Source organism: Manis pentadactyla, chromosome 6 (assembly GCF_030020395.1).
Source record: "Manis pentadactyla isolate mManPen7 chromosome 6, mManPen7.hap1, whole genome shotgun sequence".
NCBI classification, from domain to species: domain Eukaryota; kingdom Metazoa; phylum Chordata; class Mammalia; order Pholidota; family Manidae; genus Manis; species Manis pentadactyla.
This window is the reverse complement of record NC_080024.1, coordinates 156,192,482-156,207,467: the sequence shown is the minus strand read 5'-3', so window position 1 is coordinate 156,207,467 and position 14,986 is coordinate 156,192,482. Positions and strand designations below refer to the sequence as shown.

General features: G+C 50.0%; 1 protein-coding gene across 11 annotated transcripts in view; it reads left to right on the top strand.

Moving 5' to 3' along the window:
* Nucleotides 1–14,986, top strand: part of MBP (myelin basic protein) — a 94,072-nt gene that overhangs the window by 15,739 nt on the left and 63,347 nt on the right. For all 11 annotated transcript variants that reach the window (XM_036884177.2, XM_036884176.2, XM_057504302.1 and 8 more), the window contains exon 2: nucleotides 2,609–2,684. In XM_036884177.2, the coding sequence (XP_036740072.1) occupies nucleotides 2,634–2,684 (51 nt within the window). In that variant the 5' untranslated portion in view covers nucleotides 2,609–2,633. The remainder of the gene's footprint in view (nucleotides 1–2,608; nucleotides 2,685–14,986) is intronic.

Genomic DNA, 14,986 nt, shown 5'->3' with positions numbered 1-14,986 from the left:
TGTTTCCACATTACAGGCCCTGAGGCTTAGAGAGGTGGAGGAGCTGGCCCAGGCCGCCCACAGTAGCGTGGCTGCCCCTTAGCATGGCAGAGCTACGGGCAGGATGAGATGGACCTGCAGAAAGCTCTCGGTGAATCACACACTGGGCGGCGCTGCCCCTCACACCCCACGCGCTCGGCCTCACGCTCCTGAGCAGCAGCCCACCGGTGGCAGGTTTTATCTGGGCCGGTTCCTTCAGGGTCTCTGCTGACGTTGTGTCGGCTGCAGTAGGAATGTTATTAAAAATGAAATCCACACGGTTAAGACTGGATGGCTTCCAGTAAATCTGGCTTACTCACTTGTACTCCATATGCTTAAACTGTGGCCTCTAGCTAACACAAAGTGTGGATAATGGTGAAACATTATGGAAATTTCCAATAATCCCTGTGGCTGTTTAGAAATATCTGGAATTGAATTTCAGTCTGAGGAGGATGTGAGCATCCAATGTAGCCAAAAGGCCTTTCTTTCTCCCTGCCCGGGCCCTCCACGATCCTTTTTTTTTTTTTGATTTCACAGGAAGCTTATTAAATTACCCAGAGATGCTTGAGAACCGCCTGACTTCCATGCGGCATTCCACATGGTTACCACATTTTTCTCTTGCTCTCCCAATTTGATTAATTGCAAAAATGAAATGAAAGGAAGATGACCTCCAAACGCCCAGCACTTTCGTCTGCAGATGTTATCTCCGGCATATTAGGGAGACTGGGGCTGGGAGCTGGGCCCCGTCGGGGTTGCAGCAGGAGAACCGTCCTCTGGGCCTCGAGCTCCTGCTGTGGTGGCCGAGGGGCAGTGAGGCTGGAAGAAGCCAGCGCCAGCCGTCCGCCCCGCTCCCTGGCCCTCCCCGTACTGCGAGCACACTGCAGACACCTGTGCCCCAGGCCCGTGCAGAAGGGCCCCGTGTGAGAAGGCCATCATATGTCAGCTGTCACTTCCTGTCTGTCTTTACCTGCTGGTATGTCTGTTGTACATTTAAGGCCAGAGCCTACCTCCTTGAAATGACACATATAGTAAAATTAATTCTCTGTTAACCTGAGCAGCTGGTAAAATATAACTAATTTTTTATGCATTCAGACCTGGCATTTCTTACGGCAGTTTATTTGGGGATGCAATAGTCTTATTGAGTTTTCTAAATACTGATTAAAATACTTTATGAACGGTTTTTCCAAGCACAGCCTAGGAGTGCCTTTGAAGCCTGGGAAGAAGCCCTGGTGTCTCCAGGAGGGCAGGGGGCATCCGTACTCGATTTCAGCTGTGCTTCGAGAAACCTGAGTCCTGAAACAGCTCCCCTTTTGTCCATAGCAGCCCCCAAATATTCCCACTTCCCACGCTGATGGGGGTGGACACCTTGGGGGTTGGTTTTCTGGAAGGAGGGATGCTACCTGGGGTTTCCCCAGCACCAGCCAGGCGAGCAGCAGCTGGACACAGCAGGAAGTTGGGCTGGGGTCAGAGGGGCCACCGGGCGACCCCAGAGATGGTAGCAGGGGGCTCTTCATGCCTGGGTGGGAAAACCCAGCAAGCCCATGTTGTCAGCTCCAAAGAAGAGAACTGTGGTCGTCTGTGCTTAGATTTGAATAGACCAGTGATTCTTAAACAGGGAGGGTGACCCACAGCTGTTTGATGCATTCAGTCTGTGTATTGTATACATATGACAAGTTCTCAGTATTTAGCTAAAATCCTGAATGGAACCAGAGAGGTCAAATCAGAAACACAGTTACTTCACACACAGCTGTCAGGCCAGTGTCTCCAAGGCCCCCCATTCCTGACGTCTGACTCCACCTCAGACCCTAAGAGGACAAGAGCCAATCCTCGTTCCCTTTTTGTACCATTCCTACCAAGAAGAGTACCATATGTGCCCAACCTCCATTTTCCCAATGAGATTCCCCCTAAAGGCTTTTTTTGGTGGCCCAATTTGAATAAATTGGGAAGGTGGATGATTGACTGACGGTGGACACTCAAATCATCTGCAAGCTGGTCTTCCAGCGTTAAAAGCGCTCTTTATACATACTGGTTTGTGCTCTCAAGTCGTGGTCCTCGGGATGTGTGTGGAATGGTTTGGCTGAATTCTTCAGTTTTGTCTTTTGCGGGGAACAATAATGAATTTGCTGATAAAGTTTGGGTTAGAAAATATAAAAATGAGGAGCACAGGCTTTTTATGCAACTTTATCTTTCTGTTTCTTTGCACACACAACCCCTCAGCAGTGATGGGAACTTACAACCCTGCTGTTTTCAGGGGGTCTTGCACCTGCATCTACCTGGGGCTGCGCATGTCTGTATCTGTGCACAAACCACCTGAGGTCTGCTGAGACTGGCAGCCTTGCAGATGGGGAAGTGCCCAACGCTTCTGTTCAGGAACGGAATTGGGGTGGGGCAGCTGTCCTGTTTCCAGGTTTTTCTCATGGGGTCGGAAGGCAGGGGCATCGCTGGCAAGGCTGTGGCACATCTCTTGAGTTTTGGGGGCATTAATTTTCTCGCAGTGGGCAAAGCATCTAACGGGATTGTTGTTCTGATTGAAAGCAGTGCAGAAAACTCTCAGTACAAGTTGTAAGCTGACCTTCTCTGCTTCTTTTAGCTTCTGAGCAGCTCGTCAGCCCAGGATGGGGAACCACGCAGGGAAGCGAGAGTTGGGTGCAGAGAAAGGCGGTAAGGTAAGAAGCCAGCTGCTCACAGTCCGCAAAGTGTGCCTTCTGCCTCTGCGCTTAAATGCAAACCCTCTAGGTACATGCTGTGGCCACCAGGGTGTCCTGCTACACCAGTGGACTGTGACCCACTTCCCCACGAACTTGTAGGGCGGTACTTAGCATGCAGACGGGAACCCAGCTCCTCAGCCTGCACCCCGACCCAGGACGACCGTACTGTGACTTTGCAGCCGTGTCTGCCTTGCATCTGTCTACACCTGAGCATAGAGAACTTGAGAAACACAGATGAGCAAATGGGGAGACTGCAAATGAGAACCATCTGGATGCGTCCAGCTAGTCAGAATTAATCTTGGTGTTTTTAACATCACAGTGGCCATTCTCTGTCTTACTTTACAGGCATCGGCTTCCTCTGGTTCTGCTGCCCTCTATTGCCCTTAGTGCCCTTGGGGTGCCTTGAGATAGTGGTTCTTAGCAGTTTTCCTACTGAGCCATTCACAATGCATGATGCTCACAAGGCCACCCATCACCAGGGGTCCTGATGGCCCCAGACGCCCACTGCTTCCTCTTTCGCTCAAGAGTCATTACAGATTATGAGGAAACAGGCCTGACATTGTGCCCAAAACTTTGAAATCACCCTAAACCCTAGGTGGAAAAGATAAATTATTCAATTTTTTTGGTAGTTCAATTCAATATTTATGTGTTATAACTCAAGGCAAATGACAGTTCACTCAAATGTCACGAGGCTAAGGATGGGATCCCGCACCTCCCCCCACACCAACTTACACAGGGAAGTGCTTTTAAAATGCCCACTGGATTCAGCTGCATTGAATTCCAGCCTCAAGACCCCTTGACCAGGGTCTCTGCAGGAGTAGGTCCTTCTCTGATCTGTACTTGGACTCAATTTCAGTGTCAGCTAAGTGGGTGCATTTCCATAACTTGCTTTTGAATCATCCATGCATGGTGAGTGAGTGACGGCATCCTGTTCTTGCTCATATTTTATTGTAATTAAGGTTCCAATGTTATCTAGTGCCCACCTTAGTGATTTCAGGTGAACTAGAAGGGGTTTACGTTTTTATAATGTTACTACTGGCTTGGAGTCTTCCCCTCGCCCCTGGAAGGAAAGCCCGTTTTATAAACACGTGAATGGTTCTAATAGTGTTGAATGGGGCCTGGCTTCCCTGAAGCTCATACTTGACCCATGTTACCCATGATTCTGTGCTCACAGCTCACAGTGATCTGTGAGCTGGTGCTGCTCAGTCGCCATGAAGACCAGGGATTCGGGCGGTGTCCAAACTGAACAGGTTCAGCCCTGACCAGAAATGAAAGTGGATGACACCCCCTCAAACGGCTCTGGCTTGTTAGCTCTGTGGTGTTTTGGGTCTTGTAATGACTGATTTGCGACTCCCGCTTTACAAACCTGTCTGTGGCTTGCAGTTTATTTCCTGTTGTTCGACGTTGTAAAGCACCCAAACATATTTTTGATTTAATTGTACCAAAACATGATTGTTAGGCAACAGTAAAGCCTGTGGTTTTGTTTCCTGAAGTCTAATTTTTAACATTCTGGTGAGCTAAAGACAAATAAAAATTTGGTAATTTGAAAACAGTGGTTCCTATAGGTAGTTGTTACATGTAAGAGCTCTTTTCATTTTATTTGTTGTAACGAGAGAAAAATACGTGACGCCTGGGTGCCTGGGTCTGTGCTGTGGCACAGCATTTAAACTTCAACCAGAACAGACAAAAATTCCAGAGCTCCAGGCCTCCTGCTCATCATTCTGTATGTTTCTGAGTGCAATTCTGGGAGGACTTTTTTTTCCTAGGAGAGACTCTAAGGAGAGCTTTGTCTGTTCTGGGGTGCTGCTTATGGACCTGTTAATGGGGGGTCCACAGGAGGGCAGGTCACGCTGCTCAGCACGTTGGCCTGCCCGGGCCGGCTGGCCAACCCCACGGAGCGCAGTCTCGGGCCGGGAGAAGAGGCTCCTCAGGAAGCAGGAGGAAGGACCATGAGCTTAGGATTAGGGCACTGGGCAAAACGTTTAGGTGCTGTAAAAAGATTTGAGTTTGGGCACCCATTGTCTTGGCCCTTTCTGCCAGTCCCTGCCCCTTTTTAAGTCCTGGAGCCTCGCTGAGGGCTGCAGGCTCTGGGTGTCCCAGTGACTGGACCTCCCTGGCCCAGATCACCCCACAGACCCCCCGTGTGCACAGTAGCCGCCCTGCCTGTCAGTCAAATCATACCTCTCAGGGTGGTGGCTGGGAACGGGGGTCTTCGTGATGAGTGCCCTTGCTGTGGGGGTGGCTGCAGCTCCATTGGCGTGTCCGCTGTTAACAGTGCGAGGGGAGTTGCCCTTCACTGACCCAGGCATGTTCCAGGCTCTGCACAGAGGTGACGCTCAGCCCCGCAGGGGGCCCTGGGCCGCGGGTCTCTCTCATCTGGTGGGCAGCGCAGGCTCCTTCCCTCTTGAACCTGAGGATGCCCTAAATGCCATTATTTCAGAGCAGCAACGTCCTGCAGGAAAGGACTTCAGGGTGAGTTTTTGCTTTGGAGGAAGATCCCTCCATGGAGACTATTGCAGAGAGGCAGGAAAATCAGGCGGGCCTCGGAGGGAGGCGGTGGTCCAGGCGGGAACTGCCAGCCGCTGCGCCCACCGAGCCTGCCTGTGTGCGGCCCACTGGAATAGCCCAGAGGGGGCCAACGGAAGGTTCTGGACCAGGCCTGGTTGCTGGGAAACTGCCTTCTCCCGCCTCCCGGTTCCCTGCCTACCGCGAGAGAGTGGGATTCCCAGTGCCGTAACCTGTTTCCTAACACCTGAATTCATTTGCTTTGGTTTTTTTTGAAAACAGACTCTGTTGACAGAGGAATGAAGAAAGGTACCTTAGAATCTCATGATTTCTTTTTCTCCATGAAACTAGTGAGCTTTGCTAGTTTGCGACATTATAACTAGGAAACGTGAAAAATAAAGACAACGAGTAGGTTAGCTTTTCCCGGGAAATCCAGCCATGAGCTACGAAGGTGTGGAATCTGACAAGTAATAATAATTTTGAACACCTGCTTCCAGGTGTGGGTGGCCAGGACGAGGCTGCCTCTGTGCCTTCCCTGCGTGTGTGTCTGGCTCAAAGAGGTTCTAGTCTAGTCATGTTTCCGAGTTTTCCTACTTAATCTGCTTTATGGAAAAGATCTCCAAGAGCTTGCAAAATTTAGATTCACATCTAAATTTTGCAGTGGGAGTAACTTAGTGTGGTTTTTCAAATTAAGCTGGTCAGCTCTTCAAAGCCAAGTGTATGCCACACGGGACAGCAGGCACATGCTCGCCATCTCTCTGGGGAGCATCATGCCCCTGGAGAAGCCATTTGCATATTTAATCATCATTTAAACCCTGCTCTCTTATGAGACTCTCCAGATAATATTAGAATGACACTGAGATAATGGGAGATTTGGTCTGCAAGTGTACACAGAGGTGCTGACCGGCTAGCGGGTGACCGTCTTTCACATTGATGGGGAGGCACGTATCCTTTAAAGCTGCTGCTCTCCCAGCTGTGGGATGGGCTGACTTTTCCACCTGTGGGTTCATTCCTGAAGGCCATTCCTCTTGGGAATTGGGTCCTGAACATCTCAGCCCATGGAAGGACACTGTCAGCCTACTCCCCTTGGTCAGTGAGCTCTGTTCTTGCTCGACAGTCCTCAGGAATGAGACATGTTTTGTGCAAAACCATCACCCACTGCTGCTCCATGCAGCTGCCACTCTGCATGGAGATTCAGTTCAGTGAGGGCCTGACCTGTGTCCCTCTGTTGATGGGCTGCTGACCTCAGTCTGTTGCCCTGTGTCCCGTGTCCACTCCCTGCTGCCAGATCCAGCCCGGTGACTGCCAGCAGGCTTCACCTGAGGATGCCAGCCAGCAAGCCCAGGGTGGGGTGCTGTCCTCTGAGCCGCAAGCAGACCTGGCTGAGCTCCCGCCGGAGCATCGTGGTTTTCTCTGTGTCACGCTTCCTCCCACAGTTCCTTGTAAAACCAACTGCTGTCGCCATCGCTGTTTCACAGAGTGGGGAGCAGAATCACTAAGTCACTTCCTGCCGCTCCCCCAGCCCCTGCCTGGAGCATCGAGCCATAGGGCTGAGGTGCCTTTGAGCACCCAGTTCACCCGGAAATCTCACCTTTGTGATTTGACCGCAGGGCGTTGGCTGTTGTTAAACCCATAAACATATCATTTCTATCTTATCAGGAAAGTCCCAGAAGCAAAAATTTTTTTGAGAACTCAAATAATTCTTAAGTTAATCACACAATGTGTGTTCAAACATTGAGAGGGCTGAAAAAGAAAAGTAGAAGGCATTTCCCCACAGAGCCGTGCCCGTCGAGGGTTACCCTCGGGCACAGGGCAGCAGCCAGACGGCGGTTCGTGAGCATCTCAGGCAAAGGGCAGGCCGGCTTCACCGCCCTGTGTGTTCAGCATCTTCAGAGCCCATTGTCTTTATTTCTCTGCCTCCCACACTTGCACACACACACCCTAAAGAGTTCCTCTTGGCCTCAGCTGTGGGGCACGGCACTACCTTTCACGGGTAGACGGTGCATTAGGAAGGCAGCGCAGGGGGCCAACAGCTGCCGTATGACGATTACTCGCCACGTGGTTACCCTGCTGCAGCGCCAACCGGAAGCTTTTCCTGCAATAATGGAAATGTTCTGCTTATCTGTGCCCTCCAGTAGGGTAGGCATAGGACACATGTGGCTAAGAGGCATGTGAAATGGGGGTGTACAACTGAAGAACCAAATTTTGATGTTATGCATTGTAAAATTTAGATTTAAACAGCCACATGTTTCCTGTAGCAGTGTGGTCCTACTGGGGGCTTGCTGTATGTCACCCTCGTTCTTAGGGCACCCAGAACCCTCCCAGATATCCATCAGCTCCTTTTATGTCCAGTCATTCTCAAAGTCACACAATTTCTTGGAAAAGTTAATATCTAGTTTAAAAGATAAAGTTCTCTGAGAAACACGTATAAGTACCAGACCTTCAAAGAATGGCGCTGGTGTGCTGGGAAGTGCACATGCGAAAATGTGACCTCCTGCTCGCTCCCCTCGGCCTTGAAGGTCCTACAGCCCCTGCTTGGCCGTGCGTCCTCTAAAGTGTGCTGTCTACTGCAGGAGTCTGAACCGTGCATTCAGAGCAATGCACATTTATATGGATGGCCTCTGGGCTCAGTGCGCACTCAGAGACCACCCTCCTGACCGTTTAGTGCTTCTGGAAGAACTTCTATGTGCTTCAAGAGAGAAATAAAATAATCTGGACACATGACCTTTTAAAGAGGCTTTCCAAAATCTGTGAATAGGCAAAAACCTGATTAGAGTTTGGAAAAACTCAAAATGCATCTGTATCTCACTTGGGAAGGAACCCAAAGAATGTAATGGGGAACATCCTGCTCTAGTTGGGTTCTGTAACACCGTGTCTGTGAGCCAGAGCCATCCCTGAGGAGGGGGCATGCCGGGTGGGCTGCTGTGCCCACCAGAAACCGCCGTGGTCCGCCAGCCAGTGTTGGCGGCGAGATGCAGCCACGCCACCTGCGGGGGAGAAGGGTCTCCCTCAGCATGTTAGAGCAGAGCCTTGCCCGTGTCAGCCGGCCTGGCCTCTGCTTCACAGGAGGCCCAGGGAGTCTCTTCACAGCTTTGCATGGAATGTCAGTAATGCAAGTGGGTATTGTGTTTCCCTCATGAACTGGGAACACTCACAACTTTGTAAGTCAGGACAGCAAGTCTCACAACCACAGGTGTAATTGCTAAAGGCCTGAGGTGTAATTAGCTAACAAAGCCACTGCTCGACAAGCCTTAATAAAAATAATGGCAGGCAATCATGAAGTGGTGCCCCATGTGACCTAAAGCCAACACAGTCGACACGCCAGTACATGACTGATGGACTCAGCCGGCTGCCCCGGTGGGCCCACCTCCAGGCACCCTGACCCCCCTCCCTCAGTCGTGGCCTGAGCTGGCCCACCTCTGTCCACCCCCGCCTGCCTGGCCCACTCCCCATCTTAGAGCTCGCAGCTCATGACCCCAACATGGAGCGTTTGCTGCCTCACTCCTGCTCAGTGATGTTCAGGGAGCGCCCGGGGAGGCCTCAGGACCTTGGGGTTGGGCTGAGGGTGAGAGGGGTCCACAGCCCCTGGGCTCAGGACCTCCATGGCTGTGGCCAAGGGTCCAGGGCTTGCAGGCACAGGGCCCCGGCTGTGAGAGGCTCCTATTCTGTGCTTTCACTACATGGGGTTCATTACGTTTGGGATTTAGTTGGCAAAGCTAGTTTGTATCAGAAACCACGACCCAATTCGCAAGCACCTGACTTTGGACCATAAAAGCCAATAAATACAAGTGATACATTTAACACTGGGTGTTAAATGTAAATGACATGACAGTATAATGGTTCTCTGTGAAACTGTAGAGAAACAGGAGAGCATGCCTGCAGGGGTTCTGTGTCTTCCTCACCCCACAGGCCGCACCCACACCTCCTCTCCCGCCCCGCTGCGTGTGCCCTTGGGCCTGGAGGCGGCTGATCTGTGGGACAGGCCTGTTTGTCACCTTGTTTTGCTGGGTGCACAAAGCCTTCCTCCTCGTTTCTTACTTCACTGCATAATGTCCCTGGGACAATCACTCTGTCCCTGTGTCTGTAATGCTAAATCACATTATGCCGCTGACAGGCAGGGAGGGAAAGAGAGAGCTGGGCCCGCTGCTTACTGCTTTAAGGGGGTTTTTAAGTTGGGGAGGTGGTTGGGCTCCTGACGGACACGCTGAGGTGGAAGTCTTCCAGCTCAGCTGCGGATCTGCGTTTGGCCAAGAGCCGCGCGGCTTCTTACTCAGAGCTCTTGGCCTCAAGGGCGGCTGGGTTAGGTCCGTGGGAGGGGAAAGGGCACGAGTGCCTTCCTGCCCTGGTGCCTGCCTGGGGCGGGAAGGGGTTTGGCTGGTGAGTTGTGTTCCTCCCCAAACAGTCTGCAGTCGCTGCTGCTCGGTGTGTCTGCCCAGGGTCACCGGCCAGTGTTTCTCATCCATGCCAGGTGATTCCAGAAACGCCACCATGTAATTTTGTCTTTGAAGACGAGTTTATTTCAGACTCTGACAGTGTAAAAAGCATGTCCTTTCGTGTGAAAACCCTGTGCTTGTTCTACTCTTAAGAAAGAACATTTTATGTTTAACAAAACCCTCTTACAATGTTTTAAATGCAGTGAAACCTAACCTAAAAAATCCAGTTTTAAAAATGGTATTTATTGGAAGCATGAGATTTATATCCTGGAATATACTTGTGAAAAATGATCTTTCTGTGTGTGTGTGAGTGTATGTGTGAGCATGTTTGTGTGTATGTGTAAGCGTGTTTGTGAGCGTGTGTATCTGTGTATGTGTATCTGTAAACATGTATGTGAGAATGTGTATGTGTAAACAGGTGTGTCTGTGAACATGTATGTGTGTGATATTTCTTGCCTACCACACACAAGCATGTAGATGCTGACCAGCAGCCCACGGACACCTTATCTCAGCTCCAGCTCTGCCCTTGATGACTCTAAACACATCATTCTCCCAATTGGGATTTGGTGCCTACATTAATTTAGTCATCATATAGTTAAAAGCCTGGATAAAATTCATTATTATGTTTCTGTAGCTCTTGGTACTTGCAAAACAGGCTCTGTTATTTAATGCATCCTTAATGATGCTTCAACCCAAGTCACATATAACCAAACACAAGATGCAAGTAAATAAAGAAGGCAAGTTGGTAATCACATTAATTACACATGGTGACTTGGGATCTCCGCAACACAGATCACTCACCGACGTATGTGTGCTCACACTCTGCCATCTCGTGGGGGCATCAGGGCACTTAACAAACTACCAGCATCCTGACATGTAAGAGGGGAAGGCTGGCGTGCATGCTGTTCGGAATGTGAGTGAGGATCCCACGTGGCCCCTGCCCCCGCCCCTCCCCGGGGCCCTCGCCCCCACCCCCCCGTGCCTGTCCGGGCTTCTCTGTCCCCAGCGCTCGAGCATCCCCACCTGAAGGGCCGGGCTCACTGTGTCCGCTTGCTGGTCAGTTGGTCCCAGAAGTGGACATCGGGCCCTGCTGGGCCTGCTTGTTTCTGCTGGAAGCAGCTGTTGGGAGAGAGAATACTTTTTCAGATACATTTAAAGAAACTGTCCTCTTTTGATCAAGGGAAAATAAAAGCCAAGGGAGCCAGCTGGGCCATGTGGAGCCTCGCCTCCCGCGCCGCCCTTTAGAGCCCGGGGGCGGGGGCCTGTCCTCGGCACAGCAGGGGGAGGCGGGGCCTGCCTTGGCTGGTGCTCCCTGGTCCCGCACGGGTGCACTCGGGGAGCAGCGGACTCCGACACAGACTCAGGTGCTCATGCAGTCACACGTGCGCACCAGGGCCAGGGTGCGCGGCCGTGCAAAGGCCCGTCCCCAGCCCACCTGCGTGTGGTTGTGGAGACAGACGATCAAATTGGCATGCAAGCAACATGCTTCAGATGTGGCTGGGGTCCAGGAGGTAGGGGTGGGGCTGCCAGGGAAACCACAGCCAGGAAAACGGAGACAGGACCACGTGCTCCCTGGGGTCAGGGCCCGCCAAGCCGAGGACACTGCAAGGGCAAAAACCTGAGCCAGCCACCCACTCCCTCTGCTCCAGAAGGCGGCCGGGAGGCCAGTGTGGGGGGCTGCGGGGGTGGGAAGGCCGGGCTCCCCGGGGCCTGACAGGCTATCATGGGGACCCGGGCCTTCTCTCTGAGGCCAGTGGGGATGCTGGAGGCTGGCTCCACACTGAGGATAGCTGTGGGGTGCGGTGGCCCCAGCCTGAGCTCGGGGAAGGAAAGAAGGAAGGAGATAGGGAGGAGCAAATGCAAATGTGTGGTTTTCTTTGAAAGCAAGGTCTCCATAAACCAGAGCCCCGTGCGCGCCCAGCGAGTTCCCGGGCTGCCTCAGCATGCGTCACCCCACGTGCATCGTCCTGCCGTCTCACGAGGGACCCAGAGCACGAGGGTCCGACCTGGGTCAGGCCTGCGGGTAATGGGTGACACATGACACGTTCCTGCTTCCATTTGCAATGCAGGGTTCTGGGTATGCTTTGCACTGAAAGTCACATGGCTCAGATTTCTATTTTTGTTAAACTAATGACTGATGACACTTTTCAAATGAAATGGAAATGTGAAATCCTTTTTTGCTGATCTTTTCTACTTTGTCACCATTTTAGTTTTTTTAAAGTGGTTTATTGCAATGCATTTGGGAGTAAAACAGAACATAGTATTTATAGAATATTCCAGGTGCATATAATATAATACTTGCTTTTGATGAGACATTCTCAGTACATAGACCCATCCTTTTGTTGTTGGGATACAAACATTCAGTCACTCTGTTCAGGAACATGGCATCTCAGGCTTTTCTTGCAACTCTGTGATTTAAGAGATTTAAGAGAATCAGTCTTTGGTTGCATGTTTTTTTTTCTTGATCACATGATCATGCTGTAAAAACTAGGAGCTGAGTGAGTTTTTTTGAAGTCACGATTCCTCTAGTACTTAGAGTATTGTTTTGTGAGTAACAGAGAAACCCATAAGATGTGCATCTTTCCTGGCGGCCTAGTTGCCACGTGACCGATGAGAATGCGCTGTCTCCTCCATAAAGAGGTTTTTAAAAGTGTTTTTTCTCACTTGTATATTCTCTTAACTGTGCTCTGTCTTGGTTTATTGTCAGTCATGAAACAAAAGGCCTGGCCTAAAAACTAAAATTTCTCCTGAATATATGCATTTGCAGAGACCATCGTGTTCAGACTCTTGAAGTGAGGAATTTTTCTTACTGATCTTGAGGCTCGTCATCTGTCAGCAGTCGTAACTCTGAGAGTCTTGAAACGCCTTTAGTGTCTTAATAAAGTTCAGGTGACGGGTCATTTGTACCTCATTTGTGTCCCCGGTGCTGAGGGTAAGATGAAGCAAGTTTGCTCTTCTGGGGGTTCACCTCTCTGATCACAGGAGCACAGAACTCAGCCTGAAGAGAACCATCTGGGGGCAGGTGCTGCCCGTTCTGCAGTCCTGTTGACTCCGTTGGCCAGGGAGCCAGAGTGCGGGCGCAGGTGGAGTTCTCCCTGAAACTTCTCTTTCCCCCTTACTTCTTAGTCTTATTGCACTAATATGCACTTCAAAACCTGTTTTTTACTTAAGATTTTTACCTCCATCTTTTCTGAAGTATGGGAAACAGGGATGAATCATAGTAAAACAATGATGGATGTCATGGCCTCAACTCCGCTAGCCGGGGGCCAGAGCAGACCAAGCCCGTACCTGTGGGCTCAGCTCCTGTTCACACCGCCCTGCGTGGTGGGTGGCAGCGGTACGTCTGCCTTACGTGGAAGGGGCTCATGAGAGGTCAAGGGGATCGCAGAGCTGAGGGATATATTTAGGTTTATGCTCTGGTGTAGCAACATGTTTGTCTCTCAACCAAAGATTCATCTTTTTCCAAATATTAGGCCTAATTGCCTTTGCCCCATATGTGCAATGTAGGAAGCAATTAAATAAACATGTACAGGCACAGGGCCATATGTTTAGGGAAATTAAGTAGGATAGGTTATTATGACATAAAACGAATGGAATGTATTCACTCTCAAATTAAGAAGATAGAATTTTCCATTGCTTTATTCTGCCTTCAATAATGAGGAATGCCCTTCTGAACTACTGGGCACCCGCGCGTGAGTTACCTGGGAGGGGCTCTCGTCAGACTTGCAGTTTGCTCGACTCTCAAACTTTAGGTGAAAGAGCTGCCCTGAGCAGAATCCACCTGTCTTGCCCAGCGCCTCTCTCTCTGTCTCTCTCTGCCTCCCCCACGCTCGCCCCACATCCTGCCTTGTGTGACCTTCCCTCTTACTTTACTTAATAAGCAGATAGAGCAGAGGCTTCCAGGAATAAATGGCAAAGATAGAATTTTCCATTGCTTTATTCTGTGTTCCTGTGTTAAGATGTTTGTGTTCCTGAAATAGAAGCTAGTACAAATAAGAGGCCTTGATAAGCAGTTTTACTCGGACACCAGCTAACACACTTTTCTTTGACTCCTAAAAGTCAGTGCTTAAATAAAATCCTGAGCTCATTTCTTTGCATTCATTATTTGAAGAACTCTGTGATCTTAATCACACTACAGAACAATCGGGGTGAAGACTGGCTTTAAAACTAAGTGCTTAGGAGGGCCATTTCATGACCTAAGATACTGGCTCCATCAGCCGCCTCAAACATGAAGTTCCAAACTCCCTTTCAGTAATGCTGTGACATTTCATTTTCATGCATTTAAATGCTGCAAACTTAGCATTTATGTCTTTAAAAAACACCTTTATTGAGATATACAATACAATTCACCCGTTGGAGGTACACAAGGCAGTGGCTTTTAGCTTATTTATAGATATGGAGCCATCACCAGTCAATTTTAGAGCATTTTCATTGCGTCGGAAAGAAACCAGAGTTCTCAGCCCAGCCTCCATGCCCCCGGCCCTAAGGAACCACTAGTGTGCTTGGTCCCCAGGTCTCCCTCCTGCGGGCGTCGCACACAGGCACTCACACGCTGTGCGGTCCCTTCTGGCCCGTAGCAGATGTTTCTGGTGCTCACCAGATGTGTATGTGTCAGCGCTTCACTCTCTTTTGTGGCAAACAATATTTCATCTATGGATGGACCGCGTTTCATGTAACCATTCACCACTTAGTCAACATTTGGATTGTTTCCAACTTTGGGCTCTTATAGATAATGCTGCTGTACACAAACACTCGTGGGCAAGTTTTTGTGTGGATGTATTTTCATTTCCTTTAGCTTCTTTTCTTAGGAAAAAAAACCCCTGGATTTCCATAAACTTGTGTTATCAAAAATGCTTCCTACGTTTTCCTCTGGTACCATTAAAACAGGTCTAGAAAAGGAGTCCTGGCACTGAGATTTCACCCCACTGAAATTTCTAATGTCCTCTTACTTTCCTTCTGGGATCCGCAGTGTTAAGTAGAAAGTGTTTTCTGTGCCTTTATTCATAAATCCATTTAAGTTAATCGCTCTAGCCAGATGCAGAATTCACCAGCCTTGTAATTAGAGAGAAGAGTCAGTCTTCCAAAATTTTAATCCTCTGCATTTCAAATGCTGCCGGGGTCTTGGCGCTGCCTGCCTGCAGTCCCACCGTGACCAGCCAGCTGCCGTGAGGAGTGACCCCTCACCCTCCACTGCCCCTCCCCCAGGCTGTGCGCCCAGCCAGAGGTTCACTGGCCCCTGGCTATTGGGTACATACATGTTTGTTTGTTTTTTTCTCTTAATAGCTTTATTGATTCATATGCCATTAAATTCACTCATTTAAA